Source organism: Leptosomus discolor, unplaced genomic scaffold (genome assembly GCF_034619465.1).
Source record: "Leptosomus discolor isolate bLepDis1 unplaced genomic scaffold, bLepDis1.hap2 HAP2_SCAFFOLD_157, whole genome shotgun sequence".
NCBI lineage: Eukaryota > Metazoa > Chordata > Aves > Leptosomiformes > Leptosomidae > Leptosomus > Leptosomus discolor.
Window position 1 is genome coordinate 15738 of NW_028237853.1, and position 15579 is coordinate 31316.

General features: G+C 67.5%; 1 protein-coding gene across 1 annotated transcript in view; it reads left to right on the forward strand.

Annotated features, from left to right (window-relative positions):
- LOC104351315 (filamin-C-like) overlaps positions 1–15579 on the forward strand; it is a gene marked incomplete at its 5' end in the record, with an annotated part of 43446 nt that overhangs the window by 14970 nt on the left and 12897 nt on the right. The window contains 22 exon segments of the mRNA XM_086481182.1: positions 168–328; positions 483–573; positions 1353–1522; positions 2245–2362; positions 2981–3243; positions 4594–5191; positions 6372–6545; positions 7202–7364; positions 8061–8221; positions 8864–9031; positions 9699–9822; positions 9901–10057; positions 11338–11475; positions 11478–11529; positions 12099–12122; positions 12245–12492; positions 13225–13312; positions 13448–13588; positions 13724–13852; positions 13987–14160; positions 14802–14963; positions 15318–15521. Coding sequence (XP_086337308.1) covers positions 168–328; positions 483–573; positions 1353–1522; positions 2245–2362; positions 2981–3243; positions 4594–5191; positions 6372–6545; positions 7202–7364; positions 8061–8221; positions 8864–9031; positions 9699–9822; positions 9901–10057; positions 11338–11475; positions 11478–11529; positions 12099–12122; positions 12245–12492; positions 13225–13312; positions 13448–13588; positions 13724–13852; positions 13987–14160; positions 14802–14963; positions 15318–15521 — 3708 coding nt within the window.

Sequence of the window (15579 nt, forward strand, 5' to 3'; positions counted from 1 at the left end):
TCCACCATTCCTGGTCTTGGTCGACCATCCCTGGTCCATCATCCCTGGTCCTGGTCCATCATCCCTGGTCCTGGTCCAGCCCCACACCCCTGGTGCAGCCCCACGTCCCTGGTCCCACCCTCCCCTCCGTTGGTGCCACGGTGCTGAACGGTGGGGACACTTCGCAGGGGACGTGAGCATCGGGATCAAGTGCGCCCCCGGGGTGGTGGGACCCCTGGAGGCCGACATTGACTTCGACATCATCAAGAACGACAACGACACCTTCACGGTGAAGTACACGCCGCCCGGCGCCGGGCTCTACACCATCATGGTGCTCTTCGCCAACCAGGTACTGCGCACCCACCCCGCCCTCCTGCCCCACGCCGGGTGCCCTGGGTGGCCCCTCCCTGCCCGCTGACGTCAGAAAGGGGGGGGGGGGGGGGCTCCGTCCCCTGTCCCCTGACCGTGCCACCGTGCCGCTGTGCCACCGTCTCTCCCCGCAGGAGATCCCCAGCAGCCCCTTCCGCATCAAGGTGGACCCGTCCCACGACGCCAGCAAGGTCAAGGCCGAGGGACCCGGGCTCAACCGGACGGGTGAGGGGATGGGGGGACAGGGTGCTGGGGGGGGGGGGGGGGGGGCAGGGACCCTGGGTGCCACGTGGATGGGTGCTGTGGGGCTGGGTGCTGTGGGACAGGGACCCTGGGTGCTGTGGTGGTGGGGTGCTGTGGGGCTGGGTGCTGTGGGGCAGGGACCGTGGGTGCTGTAGGGATGGGTGCTGTGGGGCTGGGTGCTGTGGGACAGGGACCCTGGGTGCTGTGGTGGTGGGGTGCTGTGGGGCTGGGTGCTGTGGGGCAGGGAACCAGGGTGCTGTGGGGCTGGGTGCTGTGGGGCAGGGCCCTTTGGTGCTCATAGGGATGGTGCTGTGGGGCTGGGTGCTGTGGGACAGGGACCCAGGGTGCTGTGGGGCTGGGTGCTGTGGGGCAGGGACCATGGGTGCTGTGGGGCTGGGTGATGTGGGGCTGAGTGCTGGGGGACAGGGACCGTGGGTGCCGTGGGGCTGGGTGCTGTGGGGCTGGGTGCTGTGGGTGCTTGTAGGGCTGGGTGCTGTGGGACAGGGACCCTGGGTGCTGTGGGTGCTGTGGGGCAGGGACCGTGGGTGCTGTGGGTGCTGTGGGGCAGGGACCCTGGGTGCTGTGGTGACGGGTGCTGTGGGGTAGGACCCTTTGGTGCTCGTAGGGGTGGGTGCTATGGGGCTGGGTGCTGTGGGGCAGGGACCGTGGGTGCTTGTAGGGCTGGGTGCTGTGGGGCTGGGGGACAGGGGCCGCGGGTGCCGTGGGGCAGGCCGGCGGGTGCTGACGGCGCTGTGGGGCAGGGGTGGAGGTGGGGAAGCCCACCCACTTCACGGTGCAGACCAAGGGGGCGGGCAAGGCCCCCCTGGACGTGCAGTTTGGGGGCGCGGGGCCCGGCCCGGCCGTACGTGACTTCGAGGTCATCGACAACCACGACTACTCCTACACCGTCAAGTACACGGCCCTGCAGCAGGTGGGTGCTGGGGGGCACCCGCCCCACGGGGCACCCCGCTCCCTGCGAGCATCCCCCTAGGGGCACCCCCACCCCCTAGGGCCACCCCATCCTATAGGGCCGCGCCCTAGGGACACCCCATCCCCTAGGGGTGCTCTATAGGGGCACCCTCGTCGACACCCCATCACCTGGGTACCCCCCATGGGCACCCTCCGTGGGGCACCTGTGCCCCCCCCAGGGACCCCCAGACCTCCATTCCCCCCCTTCCTCGGCTCATGGGTGCTCCCCACCCCCCCCAGACCTGGGACTTTGAAACACCCCCCCAGCACCCATGGGTGGCACCGACTCCCAACCCCACATGCACCACCCCCCCTCCATTGAGCACCCATGGGTGACGCAAACTCCCACCCGCCCCCCACCCCCGGGTAGCTCCCCCCAAGCACCCATGGGTGACCCAAACTCCCACCCGCCCCCCACCCCAGGGTACCTTCCCCCAAGCACCCAGGGGTGACCCAAACTCCCACCCGCCCCCCACCCCCGGGTAGCTCCCCCCAAGCACCCATGGGTGACCCAAACTCCCACCCGCCCCCCACCCCCGGGTAGCTCCCCCCAAGCACCCATGGGTGACCCCCATCCCTCCATTAGCCGCATTCCCCCCTCTCTCTGCCCCCCCCCCCCCAGTGGGTGCGGGTGGGGGGGTGGGGGACCCCCAGCAGCACCCTAAAGGGTGGGTGCACCCACAGGGTCCTCTGGCCGTGGTGGTCACCTATGGGGGGGACCAGATCCCCCGGAGCCCCTTCCCCGTCACCGTCGCCCCCCCCCTGCAGCTCAGCAAGGTCAAGGTGCAGGGGCTCAACAGCAGTGAGTTGGGGGGCACCCATGGGTGGGGGGCAGCCTGGGGTGGGGAACACTGGGGTGCGGGGTGGATCACGGGCTGGGGGGCAACTTTGGGGGTGGGGCGTGGTGTCGGGGCGGGGGGGCACCGTTGGGTGGGGGGTGCACCATGGGGTAGGGTCACCCTGGGGGGGGGGGGGTGGACACGTAGGTATGGGGGGGGCACCCTGGGGTGGAGGGGACACCCTTGGGTGTGCGACACCCTGGGCTGGGGGGGGTGGGGGTGCCCCATAATCCTTGGCGGGGGGGGGTACAATGACATGACCCTTGGGTGTGGGGTGCACTTATAGGGTGGGGGCACCCTGGGGGTGGGCACACTCGGGTGTGGGGTGCACTTATGGGGTGGGGGCACCCTGGGGGTGGGCACACTCGGGTGTGGGGTGCACTTATGGGGTGGGGGCACCCTGGGGTGGGCACACTTGGGTGTGGGGTGCCCTTATGGGGTGGGGGCGCCCTGGGGGTGGGCACACTCGGGTGTGGGGTGCCCCATGGGGTGGGGGGCAAGTTTGGGTGTGGGGGCAACCTGGCGGGGGTGGTGTGGGGACCCTCCCCCCCTGACCCCCCCGTGTCGTCCCCCCCCCGCAGAGGTGGAGGTGGGGCAGGCGCAGGACTTCGGGGTGGAGGCGCAGGGGGCGGGGGGCCAGGGCAAGGTGGAGGTCAAGGTCACCGGCCCCTCCCGCCGGCCCCTCCCCTGCAAGGTGGGCCCCGCCCCCCCCGGCGGCCCCCACCCCGTCACCTTCACCCCCACCGAGGAGGGACCCCACAAAGTCGAGGTCACCTACGACGGGCACCCCGTCCCCGGCAGCCCCTTCCCCGTGGAGGCCCTGCTGCCCCCCGACCCCTCCAAGGTGAGGCCCTCGCACGCCCGGCGCGTGTGCAAGAGCCACGGGGGGGGGTGGGAGGGGGGGTGTGCAAGGCTGAGCCCTTGCACGCGCGTGTGCCCTCGTGGGCCGGGCACGCGCAGCCCGGGGACGGGCCATGGCTGCGCTGCCTGCGCGTGGCGTCGCACACCTGCCTTGCCCGGGCACGCTCCTTGCACACCCGCGCTGCCTGTGTGTGTTGTTGCACGCCCACGCTGCCTGTGCATGCCCCTTGCACACCCGCGCTGCCTGCACGTGGTGCTGCACGCCTGCGTTGCCCGGGCACGCTCCTTGCACACCCGCGCTGCCTGCACGTGGCGTTGCACGCCCACACTGCCTGCGCATGCCCCTTGCACGCTCATGCTGCCTGCACATGCCATTGCACACTCACACTGCTTGTGCGTGTCGTTGCACGCCCACGCTGCCTGTGCACGCTCCTTGCACGCTCACGCTGCCTGTGTGTGTCATTGCACACCCGCGTTTCCTGCGCAGCCCCCTCGCACGCCCACGCTCCCCTCATGTGTCTTTGCACACCCGCGCTGCCCGCGCCTGCCCTTTGCACACGCAAGCTGCCTACGTGTGCTGTTGCACACCCACACTGCTCACAGGCACCTTCCTGGCACGCGCACTCCCTGCTTATGTGTGCAGCCTGGCTGGGCCCACACGTGCTGCTCCTTGCACACTCACCCCGCTTGCACGCTGCATGCCTGCACAGAGAGCACACGTACCGATCACACCCACGCTTATCATTAGCACGCCCATGCCTTGCACACTTAACCCTATTGTGCCCATGCCTTGCACGCTTACCACCAGCACACCCATGCCTTGCACACTTACCCCTATCATGCCCATGCCTTGCACACTTACCACCAGCACACTCATGCTTTGCACACTTGCATGGCCATGCCTTGCACACTTACCACCAGCACACCCACGCCTTGCACATTTACCCTCGTTGTGTCTGTGCCTTGCAAACCTACCCCCATCACGCCCACCCCTTGCACACTTACCCCCACCGTGCCCCTGCCTCGCACACTTACCCCCAGCCCGCCCATGCTTCGCACACTTTCCCCCATCGTGCCCATGCCTTGAACGCCCACCCCATCACGCCCACCCCTTGCACACTTACCCCTGCTGTGACCACCCCTTGCACACTCACCCCCGCCGTGCCCCGCACCGTTGCGCGCGCCCAGCGCCGCCACGGCGCCCCCCCCCCCCGCCCGCCCATCGCCTCGCCAGGACCTGCCGCCGCACCCACCCGTCCCCTTGCACGTGGGTGTGAGCAGCACCAACCCCCCCCCCCACCCCCTGCCCCGTGTGTGTGTGTCCCCCCCCCAGGTGTGCGCCTACGGGCCGGGGCTGCAGGGCGGCAAGGTGGGCGTCCCGGCCCCCTTCACCATCGACACCAAAGGCGCCGGCACCGGGGGGCTGGGGCTGACGGTGGAGGGTCCGTGCGAGGCCAAGATCGAGTGCCAGGACAACGGCGACGGCTCCTGCTCCGTCTCCTACCTGCCCACCGAGCCCGGCGACTACGCCATCAACATCCTCTTCGCCGACCGGCACATCCCCGGCAGCCCCTTCAAGGCCGAGGTGACGCCCGTCTTCGACCCCAACAAGGTGACGGCCAGCGGGCCCGGTTTGGAGCGGGGCAAAGCCGGGGAGGTGGCCGCCTTCGTGGTGGACTGCTCCAAAGCCGGCGACGCCGAGCTCACCATCGAGATCATTTCGGAAGCCGGGGTGAAAGCCGAGGTGCTCATCCAGAACAACCGCGACGGCACCTACGCCATCACCTACACCCCGGCCTGCCCGGGCTCCTACACCATCACCATCAAGTACGGCGGCCACCCCGTCCCCAAGTTCCCCATCCGCGTCACCGTCGACCCCGCTGTCGACACCAGCGGCGTCAAGGTCTACGGCAAAGGCGTGGAGCCGCGAGGTGAGAGCAAGGGGCGTCCCCGCGGGCGTCTCCTCCCTGGGGGCTCCTCTTCCCCGTGGGCACCACCACGGGCGTCTCCTCCCCAGGAGCACCCTGATGGGCACCTCCTCCCCGTGGGCATCACCACGGGCATCCCAACCCTGTGGGCACCTCCTCCCTGCATGAGCATCCCCATGGGCATCTCCTCCCCATGGGCATCTCCTCCCCACGGGCACCACCTCCCCATGGGCACCACCTCCCCATGAGCACCTCCTTCGCATGGGCATCTCCTCCCCAGGGGCCTCCCACCCCTGTGGGGGTCTCCTCCCCATGAGCACCCTGATGGGCGTCTTCTCCCCATGGGCCTCCCAGCCCTGTGGGCGTCTCCTCCCCATGGGCATCACCACGGGCATCTCCTCCCCAGGAGCACCCTGATGGGCGCCTCCTCCCCGTGGGCATCACCACGGGCATCCCAACCCTGCGGGCACCTCCTCCCTGCATGAGCATCCCCATGGGCATCTCCTCCCCATGGGCATCTCCTCCCCATGGGCACCACCTCCCCATGAGCATCTCCTCCCCACGGGCACCACCTCCCCATGAGCACCTCTTTCGCATGGGCATCTCCTCCCCATGGGCAGCCCATCCCCACGGGCACCACCTCCCCATGAGCACCTCCTTCACATGGGCATCTCCTCCTCAGGGGCCTCCCACCCCTGTGGGGGTCTCCTCCCCATGAGCACCCTGAAGGGCGTCTCCTCCCCGTGGGCATCCCATCCCTGTGGCACCTCTTCATGTTGGGCATCCCCATGGGCACCTCCTCCCCGTGGGCACTTCCATGGAGATGTCCCCTCTCACGGGCACCTCCCCCTTGGATGGGCATCGCCATGGGCACCAACATCTCCTCCCCACGGGCATCTCCTCCCCATGAGCACCCCGACGGTCACCTCCTCCCCATGGGCACCACCATGGGCATCCCATCCCTGTGGCACCTCTTCGTGCTGGGCATCCCCATGGGCACCTCCTCCCCATGAGCACCTCCCCCTTGGATGGGCACCTCCTCCCCATGGCCACCCCCTCCCCACGGCCATCTCCTCCCCAATGACCACCCCTTGCCCGCCATGGGGACAGCGGGCAGGACCCCCGCCCAGGGTGGGCACCCGCCCACGGGTGCCGGGCGGGCGCTGAGGGTGCCGTGCCGCAGGGGTGCTGCGGGAGGTGGCCACCGACTTCACGGTGGATGCCCGGGCGCTCACCAAGACCGGAGGACCCCACGTCAAGGCACGGGTGGTCAACCCCTCGGGTGCCAAGACCGACACCTACGTCACCGACCACGGCGATGGCACCTACCGTGTGGACTACACCCCCTACGAGGACGGTGAGGGTGCCCCCCACATTCCCCTCCCTCCCTCCGGGGACCCTAAAACCCCTGAGGAACCCCATGTCTTAGCCAGACATCTTCCATCCTCGAGGTTGGGACCCCCACAGAGGGACTCCCCTGGCAAATGACGTCCCAGTGGGGACCTCCCCTGATCCCCTCTGGCCAGAGACATCACCCCATAACCAGGGACCACTCATGCCCCTGGCCAGGGAGCCCCCAGTTCCCCTGGCCAGGGAGCCCCCAGTTCCCCCAGCCAGGGACCCCCAAAACCACCTAAGACCTCCCCAAACCCCAACTAGGGACCCTCAAACTGCCTGAGACCCTCCTCAACCCCAACCAGGGACCTCCAAACGCCCTGAAGACCCCCAAAACCCTAACCAGGCACTCCCAAAACCCCATTGAGGTACTCCCAAACGCCCTGAGACCCCGCAAACCCCAACCAGGGACCCCCAAACCCCCTGAGACCCCCCCCCCAAACCCCAACCAGGGACCCCCAACCTCCCCCCAAACCTCAACGAGGGTCCCCCAAACCCCCTGAGACACCCCCAACCCCAACCAAGAACCCCCAAAACCCCACCAAGTGACGCCCAAACCCCCTGAGACCCCTTCCCCGTGGCGGGCGGGGGGTGACGGCGTTGCCCCTGTGTCCCCAGGCGTGCACAGGGTGGAGGTGACCTACGACGAGGTGGCGGTCCCCAAGAGCCCCTTCCGCGTGGGGGTGGCAGAGGGCTGTGACCCCAGCCGCGTGCGGGCGCACGGGCCCGGCCTGGAGGGCGGCCTCGTCGGCAAGGCCAACCGCTTCACCGTGGAGACCAGGTGGGCACCAGACCCCCGCGGCCACCTCCCATCCCTGCCACCAACCCCTCCCATGGATCTGTCACCTCCATCCCATGCCACCAACCCACCACCTCCGTCTCTTGCCGTTGGAGGTGTCACCTCTGTCCCATGCCACCAACCCGCCACCTCCATCTCTTGCTGTTGGAGGTGTCACCTCCATCCCATGCCACCATCCCACCACCTCCATCTCTTGCCATTGGAGGTGTCACCTCTGTCCCATGCCACCCACCTGGCATCTCCATCCCCTGCTGTGGATGTGGCCCCTCCAACTCTTGCCACCAAAACGGCATCTCCACGCCCTGCCCTTGACGTGCCACCTTCATGCCCCTGCCACCACCATGGCACCTCCATCCCAGCACCACGGAGGTGGCACCTCCGTCCATCTGCTGCCACCACGGTGCTTCTGCCCTCCTGCCACAGATGTGGCACCACCATTCCCGTGCCACCAAGGTGACACCATCCCACCGCCACCAATGTGGAATCTCCATCCCCTCAACACGGAGGTGGCACCTCCAGCCCCATGCCACCAGCGTGGCACCTCTGCCTGCCGTGGAGGTGACACCTCCCACCACCCTCCCATGGATATGGTCCCCCCGTAGCCACCCACCATGGACATGTCCCCCCCAAAAGCCAGGCCATCCCTGGCAGCGTCCCTGAGGGGTGCCGTGTCCCCAGGGGTGCGGGCACCGGGGGGCTGGGCCTGGCCATTGAGGGTCCCTCCGAGGCCAAGATGTCCTGCAAGGACAACAAGGACGGGAGCTGCACGGTGGAGTACATCCCCTTCACGCCCGGGGACTACGACGTCAACATCACCTTTGGTGGCCACCCCATCCCTGGTGCGTGGTGGGGCTGGGGGGGTGGCTGGGGGGAGGTGGGGGCTGCGGTGCCCACCAGGGTGGCTGTGGGTGGCGGGTAGCTTCCTGGGTGCTGGCAGGTGGAGATGCTTGTGCTGGCCCCGTGTCCAACCCCGTGCTGACCCCAAGCCCATGCTGTCCCCACCCATGGGCTGGCCCCATGGCCATGCTGTCCCCATGCCCACACTGACCCCATGGCCATGCTGTCCCCATGCCCACGTTGACCTCATGGATGCACTGACCCTGTGGCCATGCTGTCCCCACGCCAATGTTGACCCCATGGACATGTTGACCCCCATGGACACGTTGATGCCATGCCCGTGCCCATGGTGAGCCCTTGCCCACATTGACCCCATCACCACACTGTCCCTGTGTCCATGTTGACCCCATGGCCATGTTGACCCCATGGCCATGTTGACCCCATGGACACGCTGACCCCATGGACACATTGACCCCACGGACATGTTGACCCCACGCCATGCCCATCCCCATGCCCATGGTGAGCCCTTGCCCACATTGACCCCATCACCACACTGTCCCTGTGTCCATGTTGACCCCATGCCTACGTTGACCCCACGGACACGCTGACCCCGTGCCCACACTGACCCACACCCGCTGCCGCAGGGAGCCCCTTCCGCGTGCCGGTGAAGGACGTGGTGGACCCCAGCAAGGTGAAGTGTTCAGGGCCGGGGCTGGGCCCCAGCGTTAGGGCCCGCGTGCCCCAGACCTTCACCGTGGACTGCAGCGCAGCGGGGCTGGCGCCCCTCGAGGTCACGCTGCTGGGACCCTCCGGTACGCGGGGACACGCGGCGGGGAGATGGTGGGGAGCTTGGAAGGAGGGGGTGCCCGGTCCCACGGGGTGCCCTCCTCCATGGCGTGTCCTCTACAGAGCGCTCTGCCCCATAAGGTGTCCTGCCCACGGATCCCACGCTCCATAGGGTGTTTTGTCCCATGGGGTGCCCAATCCCACAGGTCCCATGCTCCATAGGGTGTCCAACCCCATAGATCCCATGGTCCGTAGAGTGTCCTGCTCCATGGGGCACCCTGCCCATGGATGCCCTGCTCCATAGGTTGTCCTGCTCCATAGGTTGTCGTGCCCCATGGCATGTCCTCCTCTATGGAGCGCTCTACCCCACAGTTTGCCCTGCCCCATGGCATGTTCTCCTCTATGGAGCGCTCTACCCCATGGTTTGCCCTGCCCCATGGCATGTCCTCCTCTATGGAGCGCTCTACCCCACGGGTTGCCCTGCCCCATGGCATGTCCTCCTCTACGGAGCGCTCTACCCCACGGGTTGTCCTGCCCCATGGCATGTTCTCCTCTACGGAGCGCTCTACCCCATGGGTTGCCCTGCCCAGGGGTGTCCTGCCCCACAAGATGCTCTCCCCCATGGGATGCCCTGCCCCACGGGTCACCCTGCCCCACGGGTCACCCTGCCCCACTGATGGCCGCTGCCCACAGGTCTGGCAGAACCGGTGGAGGTCCGTGACAACGGTGACGGCACCCACAAGGTCAACTACACCCCGGCCACTGATGGGCCCTACACCGTGGCCGTCAAGTACGCCGACCAGGAGGTGCCGCGCAGGTGAGGACCGCCACCATGGGGGGCAGCCGGAGGGGGGGGTGGTCCCGGTGCCCCTCTGACCCTCGTGCCCACCCACAGCCCCTTCAAGATCAAGGTGCTGCCCGCCCACGACGCCAGCAAGGTGCGCGCCAGCGGGCCGGGGCTGAGCGCCAGCGGCATCCCCGCCAGCCTGCCCGTGGAGTTCACCATCGACGCCCGCGACGCCGGCGAGGGGCTGCTCACCGTCCAGATCCTGGTGAGCACCCGGGGGCGGGGAGGCGTGCCGTGGTGTGGGCTGACCCCCGGGAGGGGATGGGGGGGGGTGCTGGTACACGCGGTGTGGGGTGCTGAGCGCCCGTGTGGTGCTCTGGCAGCCGTGCCGCGGAGCGCTGGGGTCCTGGTGGTGTCCGTAGGGTGCCCTGGAGCCCATGCCACTGGGTGCTGAGCCCCATATGGTGCCCTGGCACGTACACCATGGGGTGCTGAGACCCATATGGTGGTCTGGCACCCATGCCACGGGGTGCTGAGCCTCATATGTCATCCTGGTGCGCACGGCATTGGATGCTGAGCCCCATATAGCACGCTGGCACCCATGCCATGGGGGGCTGAGACCCATACGGTGCCCTGGCACGTACACCATGGGGTGCTGAGACCCATATGTTGCCCTGGCACCCATGCCATGGGGTGCTGAGACCCATATGTTGCCCTGGAGCCCATGACATGGGGGTGCTGAGACCCATATGGTGCACTGGCACATACACATGAGGTGCTGAGACCCATGTTGTGCCCTGGTGCCCATGCCATGGGGTGCTGAGACCCTTATGGTGCCCTTGCACCCATGGCACTGGATGCTGAGACCCATATGTTTCCCTAGAGCCCATGACATGTGGGTGCTGAGACCCATATGTTGCCCTGGCACGTACACCATGGGGTGCTGAGACCCATATGTTGCCCTGGCACCCATGCCATGGGGTGCTAAGACCCATATGTTGCCCTGGAGCCCATGACATGGGGGTGCTGAGACCCATATGGTGCACTGGCGCCCATGCCATGGGGTGCTGAGACCCTTATGGTGCCCTGGCACCCATGGCACTGGATGCTGAGACCCATATGTTTCTCTAGAGCCCATGACATGTGGGTGCTGAGACCCATATGGTGCCCTGGCACGTACACCACGGGGTGCTGAGACCCATATGGTGCCCTGGCACCCATGGCATTGGATGCTGATCCCCTTATGTTGCCCTAGAGACCATGACATGGGGGTGCTGAGACCCTTATGGTGCCCTGGCACCCATGGCATTGGATGCTGAGACCCATATGTTTCCCTAGAGCCCATGACATGTGGGTGCTGAGACCCATATGGTGCCCTGGCGCCCATACCATGGGGTGCTGAGACCCTTATGGTGCCCTGGCGTCCATTGCGTTGGGGTGCTGAGCCCCGTATGGGGCTCTTACCCTCCTTTAACGGGGTGCTGAGCCCCAGGCGGTGCCCGGCCCCCATTGAAGGGGGTGCTGAGCCCCACCCGGTGCCCGCAGGACCCCGAGGGGCAACCCAAGAAGGCGGCGATCCGGGACAACGGGGACGGCACCTACACGGTCTCCTACGTCCCCGACCTGCCGGGGCGCTACACCATCACCATCAAGTACGGGGGGGGACGAGATCCCCTGCTCCCTCCTTCCGCATCCACGCCGTGCCCTCCGGCGACGCCAGCAAGTGCCTCGTCACAGGTGGGCCCTGCCCCACGGCGTCCCCCATCCCCGCTACCCCATGGCATTCCCCCCCCCCCCCTCGCCCCCCATGCTGCCCCACGGCATCCCCACGCTGCCTCCTGCCACCCCACAGCATCCCTTCGGCTGCTCCACACTGTCCTGCGCTGCCCCACGGATTCCCCGCGCTGCCCCACGGATTCCCCACCCTGTCCCACAGCACCCCTGCGCTGCCCCACGGCATCCCCCATTGCCTCATGCCACCCCATGGATGCCCGCACCCCCTCTGCCCCATAGCTGCCACCCCTCCCAGCATCCCCATCTGCCCCATTGCCGCCCTCCACGCCACCCTGCTGCTGCCCCCCACCACCCACTGCTAGCCCACCCCACCCCATCTGCCCCACCGCTGGCCCCCACCCCACCGCCCCCCCCCCCTCCTAACCCTGCCCACGGCGCAGTGGGGCTGAGCGGGTGCCCCCAGAGCACAGCAGGACACACTGGCCCCCCGGCCCCCCCCGGAGCCCCCCCCGGCCCCCCAACCCTGCCCCCGCCCCCCTTCTTATGTGCATTTCCCTGGTCTCTCTTTGCAGTATCCATTGGGGGCCACGGACTGGGTAAGTGGCGCCGGGGGCCTGGGGGGGGGGGGGGGGTGGGGGGGGGTGGGTGGGGAGGAGTTGGGGGGCTGGGCTGAAGGTCCCCATGACCATGACCACCCCACCCTAAAACCCTCCCGTAGGTGCCTGCTTGGGTCCCACCATCCAGATCGGGGAGGAGACGGTGATCACGGTGGACGCCAAGGCGGCCGGGCAGGGGAAGGTGACCTGCAAGGTGTCCACCCCCGACGGGGCCGAGCTGGACGTGGACGTGGTGGAGAACCACGATGGCACCTTCGACATCTACTACACCGCCCCCGAGCCTGGGAAATACGTCATCACCATCCGCTTCGGGGGGGAGCACGTCCCCAACAGCCCCTTCCATGTCCTGGTGGGTGTCGTTGGGGTGGGTGGGTCTGCGGTGGGGGGGTGGGATGGAGGTTGTGGTGGGCACCGTGGGGTTGGGAGGTTGTGGTGGATCCAAGGGGCGGAGGGTTGGGGCCACGGTGGGCACCGTGGGGTTGGGGGACCGTGGTGGGCACCATGGAACTAAGTTGAGGCCTGGCTGTAGTCCATGAAGGTGGGAGACTGAGGAGGGCACTGAGGGGTAAGGAGTTGGGGTCATGGTGGACATCATGGGGTTGGGAGACCGTGATGGGCATTATGGGGTTGGGGGACCATGATGGGCACAATGGGGCAGAGATTTGGGAGAACGCTGGGCACTGTGGAGAGCGAAGCCTGTGATGGGGGCCAGGGGGCAGAGAGCTGGGGCCATGGTGGACACCGTGGCGTTGGGAGACCGTGGTGGGCACCGTGGAACTGAGTTGAGGCCAGAGTGTAGACCACGAAGGTGGGAGACTAGGTGGGCACTGAGGGGCAGAGAGCTGGGGCCATGGTGGACACCATGGCGTTGGGAGACCATGGTGGGCACAATGGGGCAGAGATTTGGGAGACCACGTTGGGCACTGTGGAGCAGGAAGACCATGGTGGGCACCATGGGGCAGAGAGTTGGGGCCACGGTGGGCACCACAGAGCAGGGAGACCACGATGGTCACCGTGGGGTTGGGAGCCAACGGTGGGGTACCCGTGGTTCTCACACCTCCTCTCTGCCCCACGGCGTCAGGCCACGGAGGAGCCCCCCACCACCTCTGAGAACCTCCGGCCCTTCAACCTCGTCATCCCCTTCACTGTGCAGAAGGGCGAGATCACAGGTATGGGGTGGGGTGGGGATGCGGGGATTTGGGGGGGGGGGGGGCGGGAGCATGGACCAGGCTGTGGGGTGCAGTGGGGCACGAGCCAGCCCCCTCCCCACACCCAACGGTGCCCGGCTGACGTGGTGGCCCCAGGCGAGGTGCGGATGCCCTCGGGGAAGACGGCACGACCCAACATCACCGACAACAAGGACGGGACGGTGACGGTGCGCTACGCCCCCACCGAGAAGGGGCTGCACGAGATGGACATCCGCTACGACGGCAACCACATCCCTGGTGAGACCGCTGGGGGCTACTGGGAGGCACTGGGAGGCACTGGGTGGGGGCGGAGCGAGGCTGACGCCGCTTCGCCCTGGTTGGTCAGCCGTGGGTTGAGCAGCTCGCCCTGACCTCGTCCCCCCGTGTCCCCAGGGAGCCCCCTCCAGTTCTACGTGGACGCCATCAACCCTCGGCACGTGAGCGCCTACGGGCCGGGGCTGAGCCACGGCATGGTCAACAAGCCCTGCACCTTCACCATCGTCACCAAGGATGCCGGGGAGGGTGAGTGGTGGCCAAGGGGGGTGCACCAGGGGGTCTGGGACAGTTTTGGAGACTCCCCCTAACGCCACTAGGAGAGGTTGGGAAGGGGCTAGAGACCCCCCAGTGCCTTCTGACGCCCTCCCCTTGCCCCGCAGGCGGGCTCTCGTTGGCAGTGGAAGGTCCTTCCAAGGCGGAGATCACCTGCCAGGATAACAAAGATGGCACCTGCACCGTGTCCTACCTGCCCACCGCCCCCGGGGACTACAACATCATCGTCCGCTTCGATGACAAGCACATCCCGGGCAGCCCCTTCACCGCCAAGATCACCGGTGAGACGGGACCCCTGCGGTCTTGGGGATCCCACCGAGGTCCTCGGGACCGCCATATGGCCGTGGGGGCACCTGTATGGCCACTGGGAGGGGACCCATCACACAGCCGTGGTGTCCCTGTCCATTCCTGGCCACCAGGATCCCATCACATGGCCATGGGGACCTCACAGGGCCTTGGGGACACCATCACATGGCCATGGGGACCCTGTCCAGCTCCAGCCATGGGGATCCCACTCACACAGCCATGGAGACCCTGTGCACGTGGGCACGGGGACAGCTGCGTGCATGGCCACCAAGACCCCATCACATGGCCGTTGGGACCCCATCCATCCCCAGCCTCCAAGACCCCACCACATGCCCTTGACCACTCCTGCGTGGCCACCAGGACCCCATGACATGGCCTTGACCGCCCCTAAGTGGCCACTAAGACCCCACCGCATGGCCCAGGGGACCTCTATCGCGTGGCCTTCAGGACTCTGTTCCCATATCTATGGGAATTCCATCCATCCCTGACCTTGGGGACCCTGCCCATATGGCTGTGGGGACCCCGTTCATCTCCAGCCTTGGAGACCCCATCCATCCCCCCCGCCCCCCCACCTTGGGCTGTCGTCCCCTCGGCCCCACTGATGGCGTCTCCACAGGGGACGACTCCATGCGGACGTCCCAACTCAACGTGGGCACCTCGACGGACGTCTCGCTGAAGATCACGGAGACGGACCTGAGCCTCCTGACGGCCAGCATCCGGGCGCCGTCGGGCAACGAGGAGCCCTGCCTGCTCAAGCGGTTGCCCAACCGCCACATCGGTGCGCGGGAGACGCGGGGACAGGGGACGCGGGGACACAGCGGGGCCAGGAGGATGTGGGCGCAGAAGAACTGGGACGTGGGGTGGTGGGCACTGGGAGGGTGATGGGGGACTTGGGGATGTGGGACGGGGGATGACAGGGCTGTGGGGTCGCAAGGATAGGTGGTCCCGTGGCACCGGGTGCCCAGAGCTTGGTGGCAATGGCCAGGGCACGGTGCTGGTGTCCAGGGGCTGGTGGAGGTTACCACGGCTGGTGGTGGTGGCCAGGGGCTGATGGTTGTGGTCAGGGCTAGCGGTGGTGGCCAGGGGCTGGCAGAGGTGGCTGATGGTGGTGTGTGTCCCCCCCCTGCCCCAGGCATCTCCTTCACGCCCAAGGAGGTGGGCGAGCACGTGGTGAGCGTGAAGAAGAGCGGGCAGCACGTCACCAACAGCCCCTTCAAGATCCTGGTGGGGCAGTCAGAGATCGGGGACGCCAGCCGGGTGAAGGTGTGGGGCAAGGGGCTGGTGGAAGGTCACACGTTCGAGGTGTCCGAGTTCATCGTGGACACACGCAGCGCCGGTGAGACCACGCTCCCCAGAGCCACGGGCGGGGATGGTCATTGCCATGGTGTGGTCAT